The 19495-nt window shown below is 39.4% G+C and overlaps 2 protein-coding genes across 2 annotated transcripts; one reads left to right on the forward strand and one right to left on the reverse strand.

Annotated features, from left to right (window-relative positions):
• Positions 1-486: 486 nt before the first annotated feature.
• LOC134677366 (zinc finger protein OZF-like) lies at positions 487-4902 on the reverse strand. The gene is made up of 3 exons (XM_063535801.1): positions 4689-4902; positions 3069-3250; positions 487-2701 (listed from the first exon to the last, which is right to left on the reverse strand). Exons 2-3 carry the CDS (start codon positions 3226-3228, stop codon positions 1383-1385), a joined length of 1479 nt encoding a protein of 492 aa, XP_063391871.1. The 5' UTR covers positions 3229-3250; positions 4689-4902; the 3' UTR covers positions 487-1382.
• Positions 4903-5375: 473 nt separating this feature from the next.
• On the forward strand, positions 5376-19282 carry LOC134677496 (putative cyclin-dependent serine/threonine-protein kinase DDB_G0272797/DDB_G0274007). The gene is made up of 7 exons (XM_063535978.1): positions 5376-5523; positions 5681-5788; positions 7094-7141; positions 9208-9361; positions 14569-14611; positions 15558-15706; positions 19029-19282. Exons 2-7 carry the CDS (start codon positions 5690-5692, stop codon positions 19214-19216), a joined length of 681 nt encoding a protein of 226 aa, XP_063392048.1. The 5' UTR covers positions 5376-5523; positions 5681-5689; the 3' UTR covers positions 19217-19282.
• The last annotated feature ends 213 nt before the right edge of the window (positions 19283-19495 follow it).

Consider the following 19495-nt stretch of genomic DNA (forward strand, 5'->3'; position numbering starts at 1 on the left):
TTCCTAAACTCCCCTTTAAATCTGATTTTAAGGAGATAGTCGTAGCTGCAGGACACATAAGTTTATGGCAAAAATTTCATTTTTGGTACAAGCTTTTATCGCTGACGGTACTTTTCTTTCCACAGGCAACTAATGCTCATCGAGACAATTCTAAAAATCCCAAACACAATTAGGTTTCGTGGTTTTATCACATGGTTCCTATGGCCACCTCCGGTCTCCATCATCAGATCAGCTCAATGACACCATAATATTGCATTGTCACCCGACTTACGTATGTATGCAAGCTTTCAGCTCATTCGGAAACCGGGAAGTGGATCAAATTTAACTTGCAAGATTTGATTACACGCAGACAACGGTCAGGTGAAAGTAAATAAAAGCTTGTATTTATATTAGCATTATCCAGGCGCTATACCTACCTTTTTTTGCCGTCACTAATTCCACGCAGACGAAGTTGCGGGCAGAAGTTAGTAAATAATAAAACAATAATTTAAAAACAATACACAACGTGCCCATGGGGAACCCAAGAGATTTTAACAGTATATTCCTGATCATATTTGAAGACAAAATGAAAATCCTAGCCTAGTTAAACCAGTTATAAAAAACATCTTTTTATTGTTTCTTAGTGGCCTTTTTGATGGCGATGTTGCCACTGGGATCTAGTACAAATATCCTTACTGATAGATGACATGATGATAAGTGACAAGTAGCGCTTATTTGCAATAACTAGGTTTCTCAAAAAAAAAAGATAAAATTATTTTTAGTGACTGTTTTACAAATAGCATTTACATTTCATGTACAAATACATACAAAAAAGGAAAAAAAAAAACATTTTTTTGTAACGAAATTGAGCTAAAATCACATAAGATTTTTTCGTTCTCTAAGAGGTCTCAGAAATGTGTGGATAAAATCTCTCGGTTTTCTCTTGGGCACCATGTATTAATAACCTTTATTCATTGCTAACAAGTACGTTTTCATGAATATCAAAATATTATTTACATAAGTTCAAGTATATAATTTGAAACAATTAAGTCTGTTGAAGCACCAAGCGAAATGTTACGGTCATTGGCCAATAATTAGTGTACTATAGTGTACCTTATCTACTCGACGACGAATCATACTGTCCCTTTCTTATGTAAGGTACTATGATGTGTGTTCTTTCATGTTTTATGTTTCTTTTTGTACAATAAAGTATTTTACGACTACTACTACTATCCCTTTCGGCTATTTAGGGTTGCCAAAATTCAAGTAATTATCTTATCTGTGGTCATACACGTAAAGGGACGTCAAGTTGTGCCAACCCTAATAATTGCTCGGAGCAATGCTGAGCCGAACGGAGCCGAGAATGTCCGAATGGAAGAGTTTCCCGCCCCTGGTACTGACTTCTAGTGCCATGTCTTTACATGTTTAGTCAAATTACTTCGACAACGACAAGAATACTCGCATATATCGCATTTGTATGGTTTCTCATTACTGTGTATTCTCTCGTGTATCCGTAAAGATTGGATATCCCTACACCTGTAATCACAGGACTTACACTTAAACGGTCTTTCGCCCGTATGAATCATTAGGTGACGTATTAGACCACCTCGTAAGCGGCATTTGAAACCGCATTCATTGCAAGTGTATGGTTTCGGGCCATCGTGTCTCATTTTGTGTTTCAGTAAATTGTGATGAAGGCTGCACCTGTAGCTACACTGGTTACATTTGAAAGGCTTTTCACCAGTATGCGTCATTTTATGTGTTCTTAAGCTGCTTCTTAATTTGTATTCATTTTGACACTGATTGCATTTATATGGTTTTTCACTACGGTGTTCTATTAAATGCAAGAGAAACCGGCTTTTCATTCTGCATATGAAGTTGCAGTCGTTGCATTGAAAAGTATTTTCGATATGCATTTGTTGATGGCGCAGCCATACTTTTTTTCGACTACATTTAAAAGTGCACTCTGTACAATTGAATGGTCTCGGTGCATGAGATCTTTTGTGTCGACCTAAGTCACTTTTTCGCGTACATGAATAATCGCATATTCCACATTTGAATGAATTCTCAGGTCTATGTGTCCCTTCATGTCTTCGCAAGTCAACCTTGCCTCTACAGGCATATGAACAGTGGCGACACTTGTATGGTTTTTCCCCACTGTGTACCATTTCGTGGCGAACTATGGTTCCTTTACTGTCAGATTTGTAACTGCATTGTTCGCATTGATAACGTTTCTCCCTGTCTTCATTGTGTATCTTTTCATGTACCATCAAAGCGTCTTTCCGACTACACTTATATTCACACCAGTGGCATTTAAATGGTTTTTCTCTAGTATGTGTACGCAAATGATTTTCAAAATGTGCTTTTCGACCAGCAGCATATTTACATTTCTTACATTTGTAATATGCATAACCATGTTTGGACTTCCTATGCTTCAGAAGAAGCAATTTGCTAGAAAACATCGATTTACACTTTTTGCATGTAAAATGTTTTTCCTCTTCTGACAAGGTTTTATTTTTAGGTTTTACTACATTAGTTTTAATGGGACTTTTATCATTACTCTCAGATTCTTTTAATTTAGATTTTAAATCATCATCAAAGGTCATCGAGTTACCTTGACTGTAATTCTCTGTAATTTCTTCCTTTTTTTCCACCTTGACTTTGGTGTGCATGTGCCATTCCTTTTTGATGTTCTCTTCACATTTTTTGACATTTTCTTTAGCTACAAAATAAATTAATTGTTAAGAAGCTTATATATCTGGTTTTCAAGCATAATTGAACATGATGTTTAGAGTCTATAAAAATCACTACTACCATAAAGATTTAATTTTATTAGAAATCATAGAACCTCAAAACATTCATTCTAAGAAAGCAATTTTTTTTTTACATAATACATAGCAAAACTATACCTAAAAAATCCCTACTCAGATTACTGTTTCTAACACATTCAGTACTAGTAGTAGTCGATAACATGTGAAACCCATATGTAGCGAAAATTTACTACGGACTGAGCTCCCGTCTGGCAGTGAATGTGTTAAACTTTTGTTTATTCACATAGTTTATAACTACTAAAACCTTAGAAAACGTACTTTTTCGTGCAAATGACACATCAGGCCGTTGAAAAACCTCCGGGCCCACAACAACCTCCCTCTTGATAACATGATCTTCATACAAATCGGCCTGTATGGCTTCCTTGCTGTCACTATCTTCCCCGGGCTCCTCTTTTACTACTGTTATATCCATTGACATAGTGGTTATGTTTCTGTGTAACCTGCAAAAGCAATATAATATAGTGGAAAGTTTCCAAAAAGTTGAAAACTTTCTGAGAACCAATTGCCGAAGATTTCACAGGAAACCAAGAAAACATTCATTTTAGAAATGGAAAGATTCCAGTATAAAAATATGAGAATTTTCCGTAATGATAACATGTGGAATGGAGAGCCTTGGTGCACAAAATATTGACCTCATGTGGTCACAACCCTCAGTCATGTGACTCATGAGGAATGGAGGAAGAACATGTGGGAATATTGCATATATTGGGTGCCAAGCTAATGGTTTTTCTGATTGCACATAAAACATAATCTAATATCTTTAAACAAGCAATTCTTGTATATATATATTGGTATACTTCGGGGATCATGGAAACGGCTCTATTTCAATGATATTTGCTATATGGGAGTTTTCGGGTGCGATAAATCAATCTAGCTAGGTCTTATCTCTGGGAAAACGCACATTTTTGAGTTTTTATATGTTTTCCGAGCAATGCAAAATACATGTTCTCCCAGATATTTTTATCTGGACATACCAAAACATAGGAGTTATGTACATATTTTTATGGTCCTGCATCATCAAGCTTTTTAATTTCAGTTGTGTTTCAAAGCATTTTCAGCTTATAAAATAGCCGCTTCCTGCTTTTACTCAATCGTTAATTCATGGTTCAAGTTCCGGAACAGACAAAGTAAGTTAAATTTACTATTTAAAAACATATGATCAGCAGAGCTCGGCAGGGGTGAGCTGTTTTCAGAGTTTGCACAACATGGACATGCCTTGTAATTTAATAACTAAAGAAATAATTTTATTTAGGCTGCCTTTCCGCTATGTCGCTACGGCTGCCTTTACGTCGCCATTAAAACAAATAAATTTTATAGCAAGCTTTTTTAGTAAACTTCTTCAAATAATATGTATATCCATCCATATGCTACTATTAAAGTTTATTTGTACATAAGGCATTGTCATTTTAGTTTAATTATAATTAATAAAGTTTTGTTTTAATATTTCTTTCTAAGGTGTATCTATATTAATATCTACACTTGACATAAGTGACGTCAAAATGGCTCACCCCTGCCGAGCTTGATCAGCGTTGGTTCCAGAAAGGCGAAAGAGACAATAAGTATTGTATTCTATGATTTTTCTAAAAATAGTTGTGAGAGTTGGGGTTGGGTGTGTGTGGGTAAAAATAAATAATACCTAAGCTCCCTTTCGCACGACAGCTTTTTCGACGTGCGTTAAAAAAGCGCTTGAATTTGTCCGCACTCTAAATTCGATTTAATGACCAAGGCTTAAAGTCGAAAATCCAACAACGCTTGATATAAAGCGCCACCGCTGTCGTGTGAATACGTTGTCCATTAAATTTGTGTCATTCAAACGCTTTTTTAACGCGCGTCGAAAAAGCTGCCGTGCGAACGGAGCCTGTTTACGTAAATACGTACCTTGTAAATATTTAAATGGATGCCCTTCCTGAACTTTCAAGTAGTGATAATAATATGTCCGAGTTGTGAATACCTACGCGTATTAGAAAGACGGTATTGAATTGTAATAAAAAGAAAGTAACCACCCAAACCGGATTAATAGTCACAGGATAAGAAAACGAATCAGATAAAGAAATAAAACGAAAATGGAAAGATATTCAAGTGACACAGTGACAGTCAGTGACACTGACTGAAAGAAAGTTTTGCTTTTTTTTAAAGAAAGAGTTTGCGTTCGGTTCGGAAATTGGTTTAGGGCTCTATAGATGTAACAATTTATTTTCAATTTGATCGCATTTATTTATCATTGGCAATTAACGAATTACCAATGACGAAATGTGCCACATTTAGTTTCATTTGTATAATTTGTGCTGTAATATCAGTCAAATTCCATTTGTTAGAAAGAGGGTCCTTCTTATTTTACAAAAATCAAAACGTCATTATCTGCCCCTCTTACACAGCTATTTATGTTTCAGTTATTTATGCAAAAACAGCTCCTAAACTAATAAATATTCTTTGACTAGAAAATTGGCCACGGTCCTTCAGATCACTGGCTTTGGCTCAATTATATTCAACTACTCTTTGCTTTGGCTTCAGCGATTTTTTAATTTACTATAAAAAAACAGTGCGATAACAAAACGCACTAAATGTCAAATGACGTTTACGTTTGACGTGACGTGTCGATTTGTTTGAAGTCACACTTTTTAGAAACGCTTGCGATTTCTAAATCGGCTTACATTATCAGAATACTCGATAAGCATTTTATCGCCATTAATATCCACGTAGCTTACATTTAGAGGTAAATCAATTAACCTCGCTTTAAGCACGGTTTGACACGGAGGTTAGACCATAGGTTTTATTTCAAAGTTTTCACTTATAATTTCGCTTTTTATGGTTAAAATAGTGTATTAAGGTGTGTCGACAGTTTGTATTAATTGTTATTGTATACGTTTCAGGTGTGAAAGATGTTGCGTTATCTAGTTTTTGCTGTTTTCCTGCAGTGTTGCATTTCGCAACAATACCAGCAAAAGGTTGCTCCTGGGGTGCCCCCACAGAACTATCAGGTAACTATTCGTTGCTCTTCTTCCTCTTTTCGTCTCCCTGCCTTTAAATAATTTTTATTCAATAGTTGTTATGTCATGTTGGCATAATTCGGGGTTTCCCCATATGTTTCACTGAATTATGAAAGCAATAGAATAGAAATCTACTAATTATAGTGAAATAATATTCTTCTTAAGACTCAAAGAATATAGATCTTAAGACTAAATAAGCTTATGAGTTTTGGTACAATTAGATGAGAATAAATTATTCTGAAGAAGTAATCCAAGTGCACTTCTTAAGGTTGTATAACCAGTTCTAATGATACCAGATAAAATAAAACCGGGCAAGTGCGAGTCGGACTCGCGCACGAAGGGTTCCGTACAATAATGCAAAAAAAAACAAAAAAAAGCAAAAAAAAAACGGTCACCCATCCAAGTACTGACCACTCCCGACGTTGCTTAACTTTGGTAAAAAATCACGTTTGTTGTATGGGAGCCCCATTTAAATCTTTATTTTATTCTGTTTTTAGTATTTGTTGTTATAGCGGCAACAGAAATACATCATCTGTGAAAATTTCACCTGTCTAGCTATCACGGTTCGTGAGATACAGCCTGGTGACAGACGGACGGACGGACGGACGGACGGACGGACGGACAGCGAAGTCTTAGTAATAGGGTCCCGTTTTACCCTTTGGGTACGGAACCCTAAAAATGCACATGCGAATAACTTGTTACAAATAATATTGCTTGCATTTTAATGTTGTATGTATATAATTTAATGATTCATGATTTTATGATGACCTCAATGTCAATTCTATGTTAATTTTAGTATTCTTAATTTTATTCATGATGCTAACTTAATTGTTTTGTGTGTAAAATATTACAAAATATGCCATTAGTTTTTTTTTAAAGTTATAAATTTAAACAAAATGCAGAAAATGGTAACTTATCTCATTTTGTAATGGAATTCTTCTTTCCATCCTGTTACCCCCTGCTGGGTTGTAGAGCTTGAATCTTTTCCACTGACTCCGAATGTAATTATAGTTAAATTAATATTAGGTGAACTTATTCACTTTGCTAGAGCCAAGACATCAGCACTATTATATCCTCTGTCATGCTGTAGGGGCTGTCTATAAATTACGTCATCGATTTTTGACGATTTTTGACCCTCCCCTAAAATCATCCAAAAATCATGCTTCGAATGACCCCGGTTCCTCCTACGTCATGCTACCGTCATCCGATGTCCAGACCCCTCCCCCCCCCCCCTAATTTGAAATGACGTAATTTATGAATGAAATTTTTTGTTTCATGTTTTTTATTATTTTTCAGAATTATCAACAACCTCCACCCCCGCCACCACCTCAAGGCCATCAGCAGGTAACATATATATGTATATAATGGGTCTCTATTGTTTCCCAAATAGTTTTAAGTCAAAATATATTGTTTGTCCGAATTTTCATTAGTCGTAATTGGTTTTTCTCAGAAATGCGTATCTTTTCAGGATTGCCATAAAACAAACCTAACCTAACCTATTTATAGAATAACCTTACTAATATCCTGAAAAGTTAACGGTTTCAGTTTTATGACTAGCAATAAATATGACAACAAATGACATTAGGACTCAAAACTTTATGGGAAACAAAGGGACCCCTATAAATATAATTTTGATACTTTTTTGCGTTTTTTTTCTAACTAGCATCAATAAGCAGCCTTTCATGATTTAATGTCACTTTAAGAGCCAACAGGAGTGGTCACTCCTCCATACAAACGTAGTCGACTGTTTCCTCCGTGGGTTTTGATGCTAGAGCAATGATTTTTTCAACACAGATTAATATTGTCAATATCTGTGTCGGACCGTTTTGGTTTTTTTGATATTTTTGTTTTTTAAGACGCTAGAGCCCTTCAAAAATGGCCTAATTCACTATGCCGCAAAGAGAGGCGTAGTATTCAAAACTGATATCAATTAGCCAAAAAAGCAAAACGGTCCGACACAGATAATTTCATAATCATTTAGATTTCCAAGTTGGTTAGAATTGGTTAAGTTTTGGAGGAGGAAACAGTCGAGTACGAAACCTCGATTTTTGAGAATTTTACGCGGGATTTTTCGCTTTGTCCTTATCGCACTAGTTTTAGGACCCGCTTCCGTTAGCGAGACGGGTATGTTTACCTAAAATATTTAAAACTCAGCTCGTGTTTCGTCTTAAGGGTTGATGTCTACCACGGATATATCTGACTTAAAAGTTGGATTGTTTATTGCCTCTGATAATTTCAGATGTGGTGACTTTGGCTACCAATAAAATTCTATTTTACTAAACTAATAATTAGAGATGCAACGGATAGTTGTTTGGCCGGATACCGGATACCGGATATCCGGCCTGGACACTGGCCGAATATCCGGTATCCGGCCGCCGGATATTCGGCCGGCGGAACTATACCTACATTTCGGTTTTTCAGGTGCGCATTCTGCAGGTTTGACCTGTTTCCTAGTAAACGTTCGCGCGGACTCATTTCTAGGTTCAAAATGAGTGCGCGTGCAAGTCAGTGGAATGATTAAATTGTTTTAAAATAATAAACAAGTACGATTATGACCGTGTCTGTTTCTTAAATCCAATTTGTTTACTCCGAAATCAAGCAATGTTACTATCCGGTATCCGGCCGGATAGCAGGTCACTATCCGGTATCCGGCTGGATAGTAAAATAATGGCCGGATAGGCCGGATACCGGATAGTAACCGGATATCCGGTGCATCTCTACTAATAATAATCAGAGCTCGGCAGGGGTGAGCCATTTTGACGTCACTTACCTATGTCAAGTGTAGATATTAATATGGATACACCTTAGAAAGAAATATTAAAATAAAACTTTATTAAATTATTAATTATAATTAAACTAAAATGACAATGCCTTATGTACCAATAAACTTTAATAGTAGCATATGGATGGATATACATATTATATGAAGAGGTTTACTAAAAAAGCTTGCTGTAAAATTCATTTGTTTTAATAGCGACGTAAAGATCGTAGCGGAAAGGCAGCCTAAATAAACTTATTTATTCAGTTATTAAATTACACCACGTAATCCATCGAATGACAAGGCATGTACATGTTGTGCAAACTCTGAAAACAGCTCACCCCCGCCGAGCTCTGATAATACTGCCCTGCTTATTCTATTTGCAGTACTTGCATGAAAATCATCGTTTAAATAAAGAACTTATTCAAAGAGAACAAGATAAACAATTGCATGACATTTCAACTGCGATTACTGCATATGTAGTTAGCACGGCAGAATAATCATTGTATAGCATAGCTATGGCAAAAAGAGGTTCAGATATGTGACCTATAGATGAGAACAGCTGGGTATACAAAAGCATTTTGCCGAAGCTTAAACACTTCGCTTTTGCTCAGATTTTTTTAACTAATATTTTATTCTTTATTTTTAGCAGGTTCCTCAGCAGAAATTCCAGCAGCAGCAGCAGTACCAGCCCCCACCACCACCGCAGCAACAACAACAACAACAATTCCAACAACCGCCACCGCAGCAACAATACCAGCAACCGCAGCAGGGCCATATCAAAGTGCAGCACGACCACCACGGTGGTAAGTTATACCAGTCCCCACCACCGCAGCAACAACAACAACAGTTCCAACAACCGCCACCGCAGCAACAATACCAGCAGCCGCAGCAGGGCCAGATCAAAGTGCAGCACGACCACCACGGTGGTAAGTTATACCAGTCCCCACCACCGCAGCAACAACAACAACAGTTCCAACAACCGCCACCGCAGCAACAATACCAGCAGCCGCAGCAGGGCCAGATCAAAGTGCAGCACGACCACCACGGTGGTAAGTTATACCAGTCCCCACCACCGCAGCAACAACAACAACAGTTCCAACAACCGCCACCGCAGCAACAATACCAGCAGCCGCAGCAGGGCCAGATCAAAGTGCAGCACGACCACCACGGTGGTAAGTTATACCAGTCCCCACCACCGCAGCAACAACAACAACAGTTCCAACAACCGCCACCGCAGCAACAATACCAGCAGCCGCAGCAGGGCCAGATCAAAGTGCAGCACGACCACCACGGTGGTAAGTTATACCAACAACAATACCAACAACCGCCACCGCAGCAACAATAGGGGTCATCCATTAATTACGTCACACGAATTTCTAGGTATTTTTACCCCTCCCCCCCTCCTTGTCACACTTGGTCACATTTGGCAAACCCCTCCCCCCTGGTGTGACGTCACATTTCTTCAACGAAATCGGCAAATATTTATTTAATATTTTATCAAAATATTTTTGACAAAAGAAATATTAGTAATTTTATAACCCAAATAGGGAATGCAATACCGGGATACCAGGATCCCGAAATACCGGGATCCCGCATGCAATTTGCGGGATTAATCCCGCTCGTAAATTAAGCGGGATCCCGCGGGATTTGCGGGATCGAAGAGCGACGTGGTTCTTACGTGTTACTACAAGGAACACAGGCTCGGGCACGTGCCTACTGGCGAAAATTCTTCACGGAGCCTAAATGCATCTATGGAGGAAAGGGGTAATGACACGGAAGAGCATTTTGCCCGAATTTGTCTATTTATTTCATCACACTTTCTCGTAAAAGGTGTTATTTTACGTATGTAGGCGACGCGGTCCGTAAATCTTAAATTCGTACCCAGGGAATTTTGTTATGTGGGTACGTCCGAAATTAGGCAGATTTTTTATTGTTTTCCCTCTTTTTTCCTCACAGGTGTGATGAAAAACATTGTGTGTGCCACGAGTGGTACAGGACTTACGAAATCGCGGTAATTAAGCCTTTACACACGTTCTTAAATTCTTGATTACTGTCATTATACCGTATTCTTTTAATACAAAATGTACTATTTCTAATTTTAGTTTACTTTTTGTTTTCAACCTTCTAATTTAGTAGTAATTCGTAAAATTGTATACTAACTTGCGGGATCCCGCAAATACCGGGATCCCGCGGGACTTAAAATGGCAATCCCGCGGAATACCGGGATTGAGTTCCTCATGCGGGATTGCATTCCCTCCAAAACTGATTAAGAAATAAAATTAAATGAGTAAAAACGATTATCGTTTCAAAATCTTATTTAAATGATAATTAGCGTATAAAATAATTTAAATACATTTTCGGTTACTGATGAAGTTAAAGTGACGTCACAAAGTTAATGACTCCCCCCTCCCCCTTGTCACAACATGTCACATTTTCTTGACCCCCTCCCTCCCCCTAAACGTGTGATGTAATTAATGGATGACCCCATACCAGCAACCGCAGCAGGGCCAGATCAAAGTGCAGCACGACCACCACGGTGGTAAGTTATACCAGTCCCCACCACCGCAGCAGCAACAATTCCAACAACCGCCGCCGCAGCAGCAATACCAGCAGCCGCAGCAGGGACAGATCAAAGTGCAGCACGACCACCACGGTGGTAAGTTATATCAGCCCCCACCACTGCAGCAGCAACAATTCCAACAACCGCCACCGCAGCAACAATACCAGCAGCCGCAGCAGGGACAGATCAAAGTGCAGCACGACCACCACGGTGGTAAGTTATACCAGTCCCCACCACCGCAGCAGCAACAATTCCAACAACCGCCACCGCAGCAACAATACCAGCAACCGCAGCAGGGCCAGATCAAAGTGCAGCACGACCACCACGGTGGTAAGTTATACCAGCCCCCACCACCGCAGCAACAACAACAATTCCAACAACCGCCACCGCAGCAACAACAATACCAGCAACCGCAGCAGGGCCAGATCAAAGTGCAGCACGACCACCACGGTGGTAAGTTCTGTGTAATGTGGTGAATGTCCACTTTCAGTGTTTAACAGTAACACTTTTTTACTGTGACATCTTGGCGAGAGAAGGCTCGGAACTGAAGGTGGCAGGACCTGAGCCAATCCTACCTCTGCCATATGCCTGGCTCTGGAACACGCTGCAACACAACACCAAGGTAAAACACCAGCAATATTGGTCTAACCTAGGCACCTGCAGGCAGGCGAAGGAAGCCCTCCCGACACTCAACCCCAATCTGTCGCTGTTGGGTTGGCAAGAATGGTGCCGCCGACCCATCACGCAAAATAGGCGCATTAATATGACGTCGAGTTGCGGAAACCAAGCCCGCGAGAACCTATAACCTATATTACTGTGACATTAACGCATATTGCTTGTGTCAGCGCAACCTAACGTGTATGTATATATAGGCAGGCATTTAGAGAATGTACGTTCTTATACTATCACACGTAAGGTGTTTCAATACATACTCCCTGCCACCGCTCGAGACAACATAACAATACCCCTCTTTGCAATATAATATTTAAAACTTTCGCGTTTTGAACACATATTAACTCACATTTATAGACGTCGGTAAATAAAGGTAATTGATGTACTATAAATGTGAGTTAATACCCCTCTTGTTATTTGATCTGTCACTTCTGACGATACAAGCCAGGGCGTGTCGCTAGTGTGAAATTAGACGAAGCTCTCAGTACATAATTGACTTCAGAAAATCGTTCATATGACTGACACTTATAAATAAATAAATAAATATTATAGGACATTTTTACACAAATTGACTAAGCCCCACGGTAAGCTCAAGAAGGCTTGTGTTGTGGGTACTCAGACAACGATATAAATAATATGTATATAAATACGTAAATACATAGAAAACAACCATGACTCAGGAACAAATATCTGTATTATAATACAAACAAATGCCCTTACCAGGATTCGAACCCGGGACCATCGGCTTCATAGCCAGGGTCACTAGTAGTGACCCTGGCTATGAAGCCGATGGTCCCTAGAGCTAGAGCTCCCGATACACGTGTTACACGCTGACACGGGTACCCGTGTTCTTAAGCCCGCCGGGCTTAAGAACCCGAACTACACGAACCCGCCCGGATTTGGAAACGTTTACACGGGTACCCGTGTACACGGGTACACGGATACACGAAATAACGGATCTTATTTACCCGCCGGGTCGACCCTTCACTCTCGTGTAGCGGAGATTCGTGCTATGAAGACACGATTGAATATGTGGGAGGTTAGGAAGATTCGATTAATGCCTACTTTGAAGTTTTACTGGATTGATTGGTATGTCAATAATAGGTAGGTATCTAAGTGCACTTTGTTTTAATAATCATAAGATTAAAATTAACAATATCTTAGTAACCGTTGACCTCATTGATAGGTATTTAATTTTCTTCATTGATGTAGTTTTTTAATAATTAAAGTAAACCTAAATGTTTATCTAATAAAAAAGTAGATAGTTATGCTTACTGAAACTACAACGAACGGAATATGTTATATTTTCCTTTACCAAAATCGAATTTCGCTCACTGTTTTTAGGGTTCCGTACCCAAAGGATAAAACGGGACCCTATTACGGGGCTGTCCGTCCGTCCGTCCGTCTGTCACCAGGCTGTATCTCACGAACCGTGATAGCTAGATAGTTGAAATTTTCACAGATGATGTATTTCTGTTGCCACTATAACAAAAAATACTAAAAACAGAATAAAATAAATATTTAAGTGGGGCTCCCATACAACAAACGTGATTTTTGACCGAAGTTAAGCAACGTCGGGCGGGGTCAGTACTTGGATGGGTGACCGTTTCTTGCGCGAGTCCGACTCGCACTTGCCCAGTTTTTTTAAGTAGCAAAGTACCCTTGTTCGAGCTGCTGAGGTGAAAATCAATTAAATTGGTACAACACATATCAATCACATTGAACATCCGATAAAATAAAACTGCTAAACAATGGGAGGTCCTGAACCTGAATCTTTGTTTTATTTAAAACGTTATACATTACTTCAATCTCCGCTACACGCCAAGGACAGGTTAGGCTCGCGTGTATTTAAGGTCCGGTTCGACGTGTACACGGGTACACGGGTACCCGGATACACGGATCTTAATTACACGTGTACCCGACTACACGTGCAGAACGGGTCAGAAAACCGTGTACGTGTAGTTCGGAAACGGGTACCGAACACGTGTACACGAAACCCGGACACGACCGCGAGCCCTAGTCACTACCCACTAGGCCAGACCGGTCGTCAAACTTATCTGACACAATATCATAAATATATTATAATACTCCACCCTCGTGAAATTTAATGAGCATGTTCGATTTATTCATGTGTCATATGGCTTATGTACATGTCACTCGATTACATATAAGTAAAAAATAAATATTATTATTTACATAAGCATGGTCTAAAACACTTGATAAACTTGTATGTAAACATATGTTTTAGTTAAGCCTGTTTATTTTAAGTATGTTTTAGTGAGAGTGTTTAAGGAAGTGTTCATATCAATAATATGTACATAACAAGGTAACCTATATATTATCCTGTCGCATACTTCTGTTTCTCCAATAAATAAAATAAAAATGAAAACTTGAACATACTTAGAATTAGCAGGTTCCATAATGATAAATAACATAATCTAGATTCATTATGGTTCCGTACCCAAAGGGTAAAACGGGACCCTATTACTAAGACTCCGCTGTCCGTCCGTCCGTCTGTCACCAGGTTGTATCTCACGAGCCGTGATAGCTAGACAGTTGAAATTTTCACAGATGATGTATTTCTGTTGCGACTCTAAGTAACAAATACTAAAAAGTACGGAACCCTCGGTGGGCGAGTCCGACTCGCACTTGTCCGGTTTTTTTTTTGGATTTTTTTCAAAATGACGGAGTCATGGGAGTTGGAAAGATTCTAGAGTTTTATTTATTTTTAAGCAGTAGTAGCTCAGATACAGTAATTGTTTTAATTTTTATTTTCAGAGCCACAACTGCTGAACGCGGCCAACATCCAGCATGAGAGAGAGTGAGTATTTTTTAATAAGTATATAATACACAATAATTGTCGCAATATTAAATTATTAACCTCTTCGCCGCCATTGACTTGATATAAAGTCAGTACATTTCGTGCCCCACACGCCACGACTTGATATGTTATATGGGTTGTTTACGTGCAATTTGTGACTTAGCAATGATGACACTCTATTACTTCATTGACGTGGCGGCGAAAAGGTTAAGGAGAGGATACCTCAGACTATGTCATTTTTTGTCGTCATCTTCCTATCGATCTCCCGGCTTTTTGGCAAGCCGCATGGAAGCCTGGGCTCCGTTTGGCAATCAATGCCATGAATTGGCGCTAGTTTATACTAAAGCGATTGCCATCTAATTTTCCAACCCAGAATATAATCTATCCCTATAGGCCTTATTGGAAATATCTGGTTTTCTCACAACTTTCTCTTCACCCGATTCGGATTTGAGAAAAATAATTTTTGGTAGTTTGTTGTCCATGAGCAATGGACAGATCAATTGTTGGTTGGCAGAACCTTTATCTGATACTGCAATCAGTGTATACCATTTTATTGATCTCTCCCCTGAGTAGGGAATTATGAAAGCACCCATGAGGCTGACATGTTCACCTAGAGGCCAAAGCCTCAAATCAGATGGAGGTCGCAGGTTCCAACCCTGGCTTGTACTAATGAGTTTTTCGGAACTTATGGACGAAATATCATTTGATATTTACCACTAGCATTTCGGTGAAGGAAAACATCGTGAGGAAACCTGCATACATCTGCGGTGAAATTCAAAGGTGTATGTGAAGTTCCCAATCCGCATTGGGCTAGCGTGGGGGCTATAGCCCAAGCACTCTCGCGGAACGAGGCCTTTGTCCAGCAGTGGGACGTATATAGGCTGAGTTATTATTTTATTTAAAAAAAACTAATGCTTGTGTCTAATCTGTTTGTGCAACATTCCAGACACATCCAGGAGCACATGGACGTGCCCATCGACACCTCCAAGATGTCGGAACAGGAGCTACAGTTCCACTACTTCAAGATGCACGACGCCGACAACAACAACAAACTGGACGGCTGCGAGCTGATCAAGAGCCTCATACACTGGCATGGTGAGTGCACTACACTACACATCTAGGAGCACATGTGCCCATCGACACCTCCAAGACGTCTGCTGCAGTTCCACTACTTTAAGATGCACGACGCCGACAACAACAACAAGCTGGACGGCTGCGAGCTGATCAAGAGCCTAATACACTGGCATGGTGAGTGCACTACACTACACATCTAGGAGCACATGTGCCCATCGACACCTCCAAGATGTCTGCTGCAGTTCCACTACTTCAAGATGCACGACGCGGACAACAACAACACGCTGGACGGCTGCGAGCTGATCAAGAGCCTCATACACTGGCATGGTGAGTGCACTACACTACACATCTAGGAGCACATGTGCCCATCGAGACCTCCAACATGTCTGCTGCAGTTCCACTACTTCAAGATGCACGACGCGGACATCGGACAACAACAACAAGTTGGATGGCTGCGAGCTGATCAAGAGCCTCATACACTGGCATGGTGAGTGCACTACACTACACATCTAGGAGCACATGTGCCCATCTACACCTCCAAGATGTCTGCTGCAGTTCCACTACTTCAAGATGCACGACGCGGACAACAACAACACGCTGGACGGCTGCGAGCTGATCAAGAGCCTCATACACTGGCATGGTGAGTGCACTACACTACACATCCAGGAGCACATGTGCCCATCGACACCTCCAAGATGTCTGCTGCAGTTCCACTACTTCAAGATGCACGACGCGGACAACAACAACACGCTGGACGGCTGCGAGCTGATCAAGAGCCTCATACACTGGCATGGTGAGTGCACTACACTACACATCCAGGAGCACATGTGCCCATCGACACCTCCAAGATGTCTGCTGCAGTTCCACTACTTCAAGATGCACGACGCGGACAACAACAACACGCTGGACGGCTGCGAGCTGATCAAGAGCCTCATACACTGGCATGGTGAGTGCACTACACTACACATCTAGGAGCACATGTGCCCATCGAGACCTCCAACATGTCTGCTGCAGTTCCACTACTTCAAGATGCACGACGCGGACATCGGACAACAACAACAAGTTGGATGGCTGCGAGCTGATCAAGAGCCTCATACACTGGCATGGTGAGTGCACTACACTACACATCTAGGAGCACATGTGCCCATCTACACCTCCAAGATGTCTGCTGCAGTTCCACTACTTCAAGATGCACGACGCGGACAACAACAACACGCTGGACGGCTGCGAGCTGATCAAGAGCCTCATACACTGGCATGGTGAGTGCACTACACTTCGGGTCGGTTGCACCAACTGTTCGTATCGTTAAAGAGTTCGCTAAATTTTTATGTATGGAAAGTTTCACAGTAAAGCGCCGGGGCGCGCCGGCTGACGTTGATCAGTCTGTCAAATGTGGTTGGTGCAACTGGCCCTTATAATATGACTAATATCGTCGTAAGGCCCACGGTCCTACCTGTAGTATTTATTCAGTTCGGTTAAATTTAATTCATCAATTGGAACATAGTTGTTGTCCGATTCGATTTTTAAGATACGTCAATTAATAGATATTTCTTCACACAAAAACGTCACTTTTTGACACTGATAATGATAAATCTAATCCATATCGTTTCTGGATCTATTAACTGACGTATCTTAAAGTGCGAATCGGCCGTTGCATTTGTTTTGCGTCGTTCTATTTTTTTACAAAGCAAAATCAATTCTGTTTCTTACAGTATAGCTTCAAATTGCAGTGGCAAATTTTGGATTATTCATTTGTAAGGGTGGACCTTAGGATATCGTCCTATTCGGGACAACGGGACAAATTGGACTGGATTTAGAATCAAAAACAGTTAATAATAATATTTTTTCAATCAAAATCAAAAGTTGAATTAAAAAAAAGAATAAAGTACACCTTTGTCCAATTTCATTATTAATATTTGATTAAATTGAAAGGAAATCCGTCATTTAGAAGTTTTTTGTACGAAATTCTAATGAGCTAATTAAAATGCTATAAGCAATTTTTTTTTGTAATTAGTTTGAAGGCAGGATATGAAAAGTAGAATTTTAAAAATGAATAAATTACAACTTCAATTTCATGACAATATTAAAAAAGTATCTCATTAATTAAATACTAAAAGAAGTACAAATTTCCAATTTTCTCAATTTAATTGCTAAAAAATATTACTTTTGTGTTAACTTTTACTATTGTGAAGGTGATGGGTACGTATGAATTTGTTTAGGAATCTTACACTATTATATTAAAACGATATAATATGTATATTATTACACAGTACGGCGTTTTTTGACGTCTAAAATTCCAATTCCACACTGTATTTATGCCAATTTTTAAAACACAATTTTTTTTATTTATGTTTATTTTTGGGGTCAATCTGTTATACTCTATGTCAGCTATTTTGGGATTGAGTGTTGCTACAGCGTTTAAATGTTTAATGTTGCCAGGGTGGGTTTCTTCATGGCTATGGCAATATGTGTTCATGGTATGTTATTAAGACAAATATTCCGATATTGGCAAAGTTGTCAATGGTAGGCAAAGTCGAAATATTTTTCTTTCAATCATTTGCATTGTATAAAAAGTCTCAACTTTCCTATTAAAATTGTTGTTTTTATGTATTTTGAAACTTTTTATTCGCTATTAAATAGTAACAACTATTTAGTCGATTTTCGTGCGGAGTGACTTTTTGACGGTTAAGCTAGAAGTACTAGTGCTCGACGCTGCACTAGTATTCGACATGGGCACTTTATGTCAAAGTAATATAGGTTCAATTTGAACGGCGACGATCTTTCTGTATTCAAATTTAATCCTTGTCACTTTGACATAAAGTGCCCGTGTCGAATACTAGTGCAGCGTCGAGCACTAGTACTTCTACCTTAAATAAAGTGTATTCGAGTAATAATTTCGAAATATAATAGAATTAAAGGACGATTTTTGAAATAAAGTGACATTTTGCCAAAACAATATCTCACCTTGTATAAATACAGGGTGACATTTTTACCATGACAAAAAAGTCACCCTACTTATAGTTCGTTTTTTTAGCATTAGAAATAAGGTAAATAATCTTAATGAGTATTTTAACTGAAAACCACATTTTAAAAATAAGTTACGGCAAATATGTAACAATTATGAATCTAATACGATCATTTATATTCTTCTGCTTTCATAAGTAATCGTTTTTGATTTTTCAAAAGCGTTTTTCAATTAAAAGACATGTTAAAATTGCTTACCTTCTTGCAAGTTCTTTCTAATGCTAAAAAAAACGAACTATAAAGCACGATATCGCCAGTTGTTGCTACCCTACCCTACGCTTACTCATCTGTGTCTGTCTCTTTTCTATGTACGCCACAGAACAGGGACACAAGCAACAACCACAGCCAGGGTCACCACCGGCCGGCGAAAAGATCTTCGGTGACGATGAGCTGGTCAATTTAATAGACCCCATACTTAACATGGACGACCATAATAGGGACGGGTATATAGATTACCCTGAATTCATTAGGGCGCAGCAGAAGAGTCAGAATAAAGAGGGGCAATAGTATTAGACAAATAGACATTCCATTGACGATTTTAGGGTGGTTATGCGTTTCCTCATTTGAGCAGAGACCACAGACAAGACATCCTCCAGACTGAGCATAGTAGCGCTACCCCCTCTGCCACAAATATACGGTAGTTTGACTAAGTAAGACACTTTGACTCCCTTTGAGTGTCTTTGTGTGACGCCCGTGCCTTTAAACGGACCAATCGCGGCACGGGACTCGCTCACCTCGTCCCGCGCACCCCCACATTTTTGGTATCATCGGTTGCATGAAATAATT

The sequence above is a fragment of the Cydia fagiglandana genome, chromosome 26 (genome assembly GCF_963556715.1).
Source record: "Cydia fagiglandana chromosome 26, ilCydFagi1.1, whole genome shotgun sequence".
Classification (NCBI taxonomy): domain Eukaryota; kingdom Metazoa; phylum Arthropoda; class Insecta; order Lepidoptera; family Tortricidae; genus Cydia; species Cydia fagiglandana.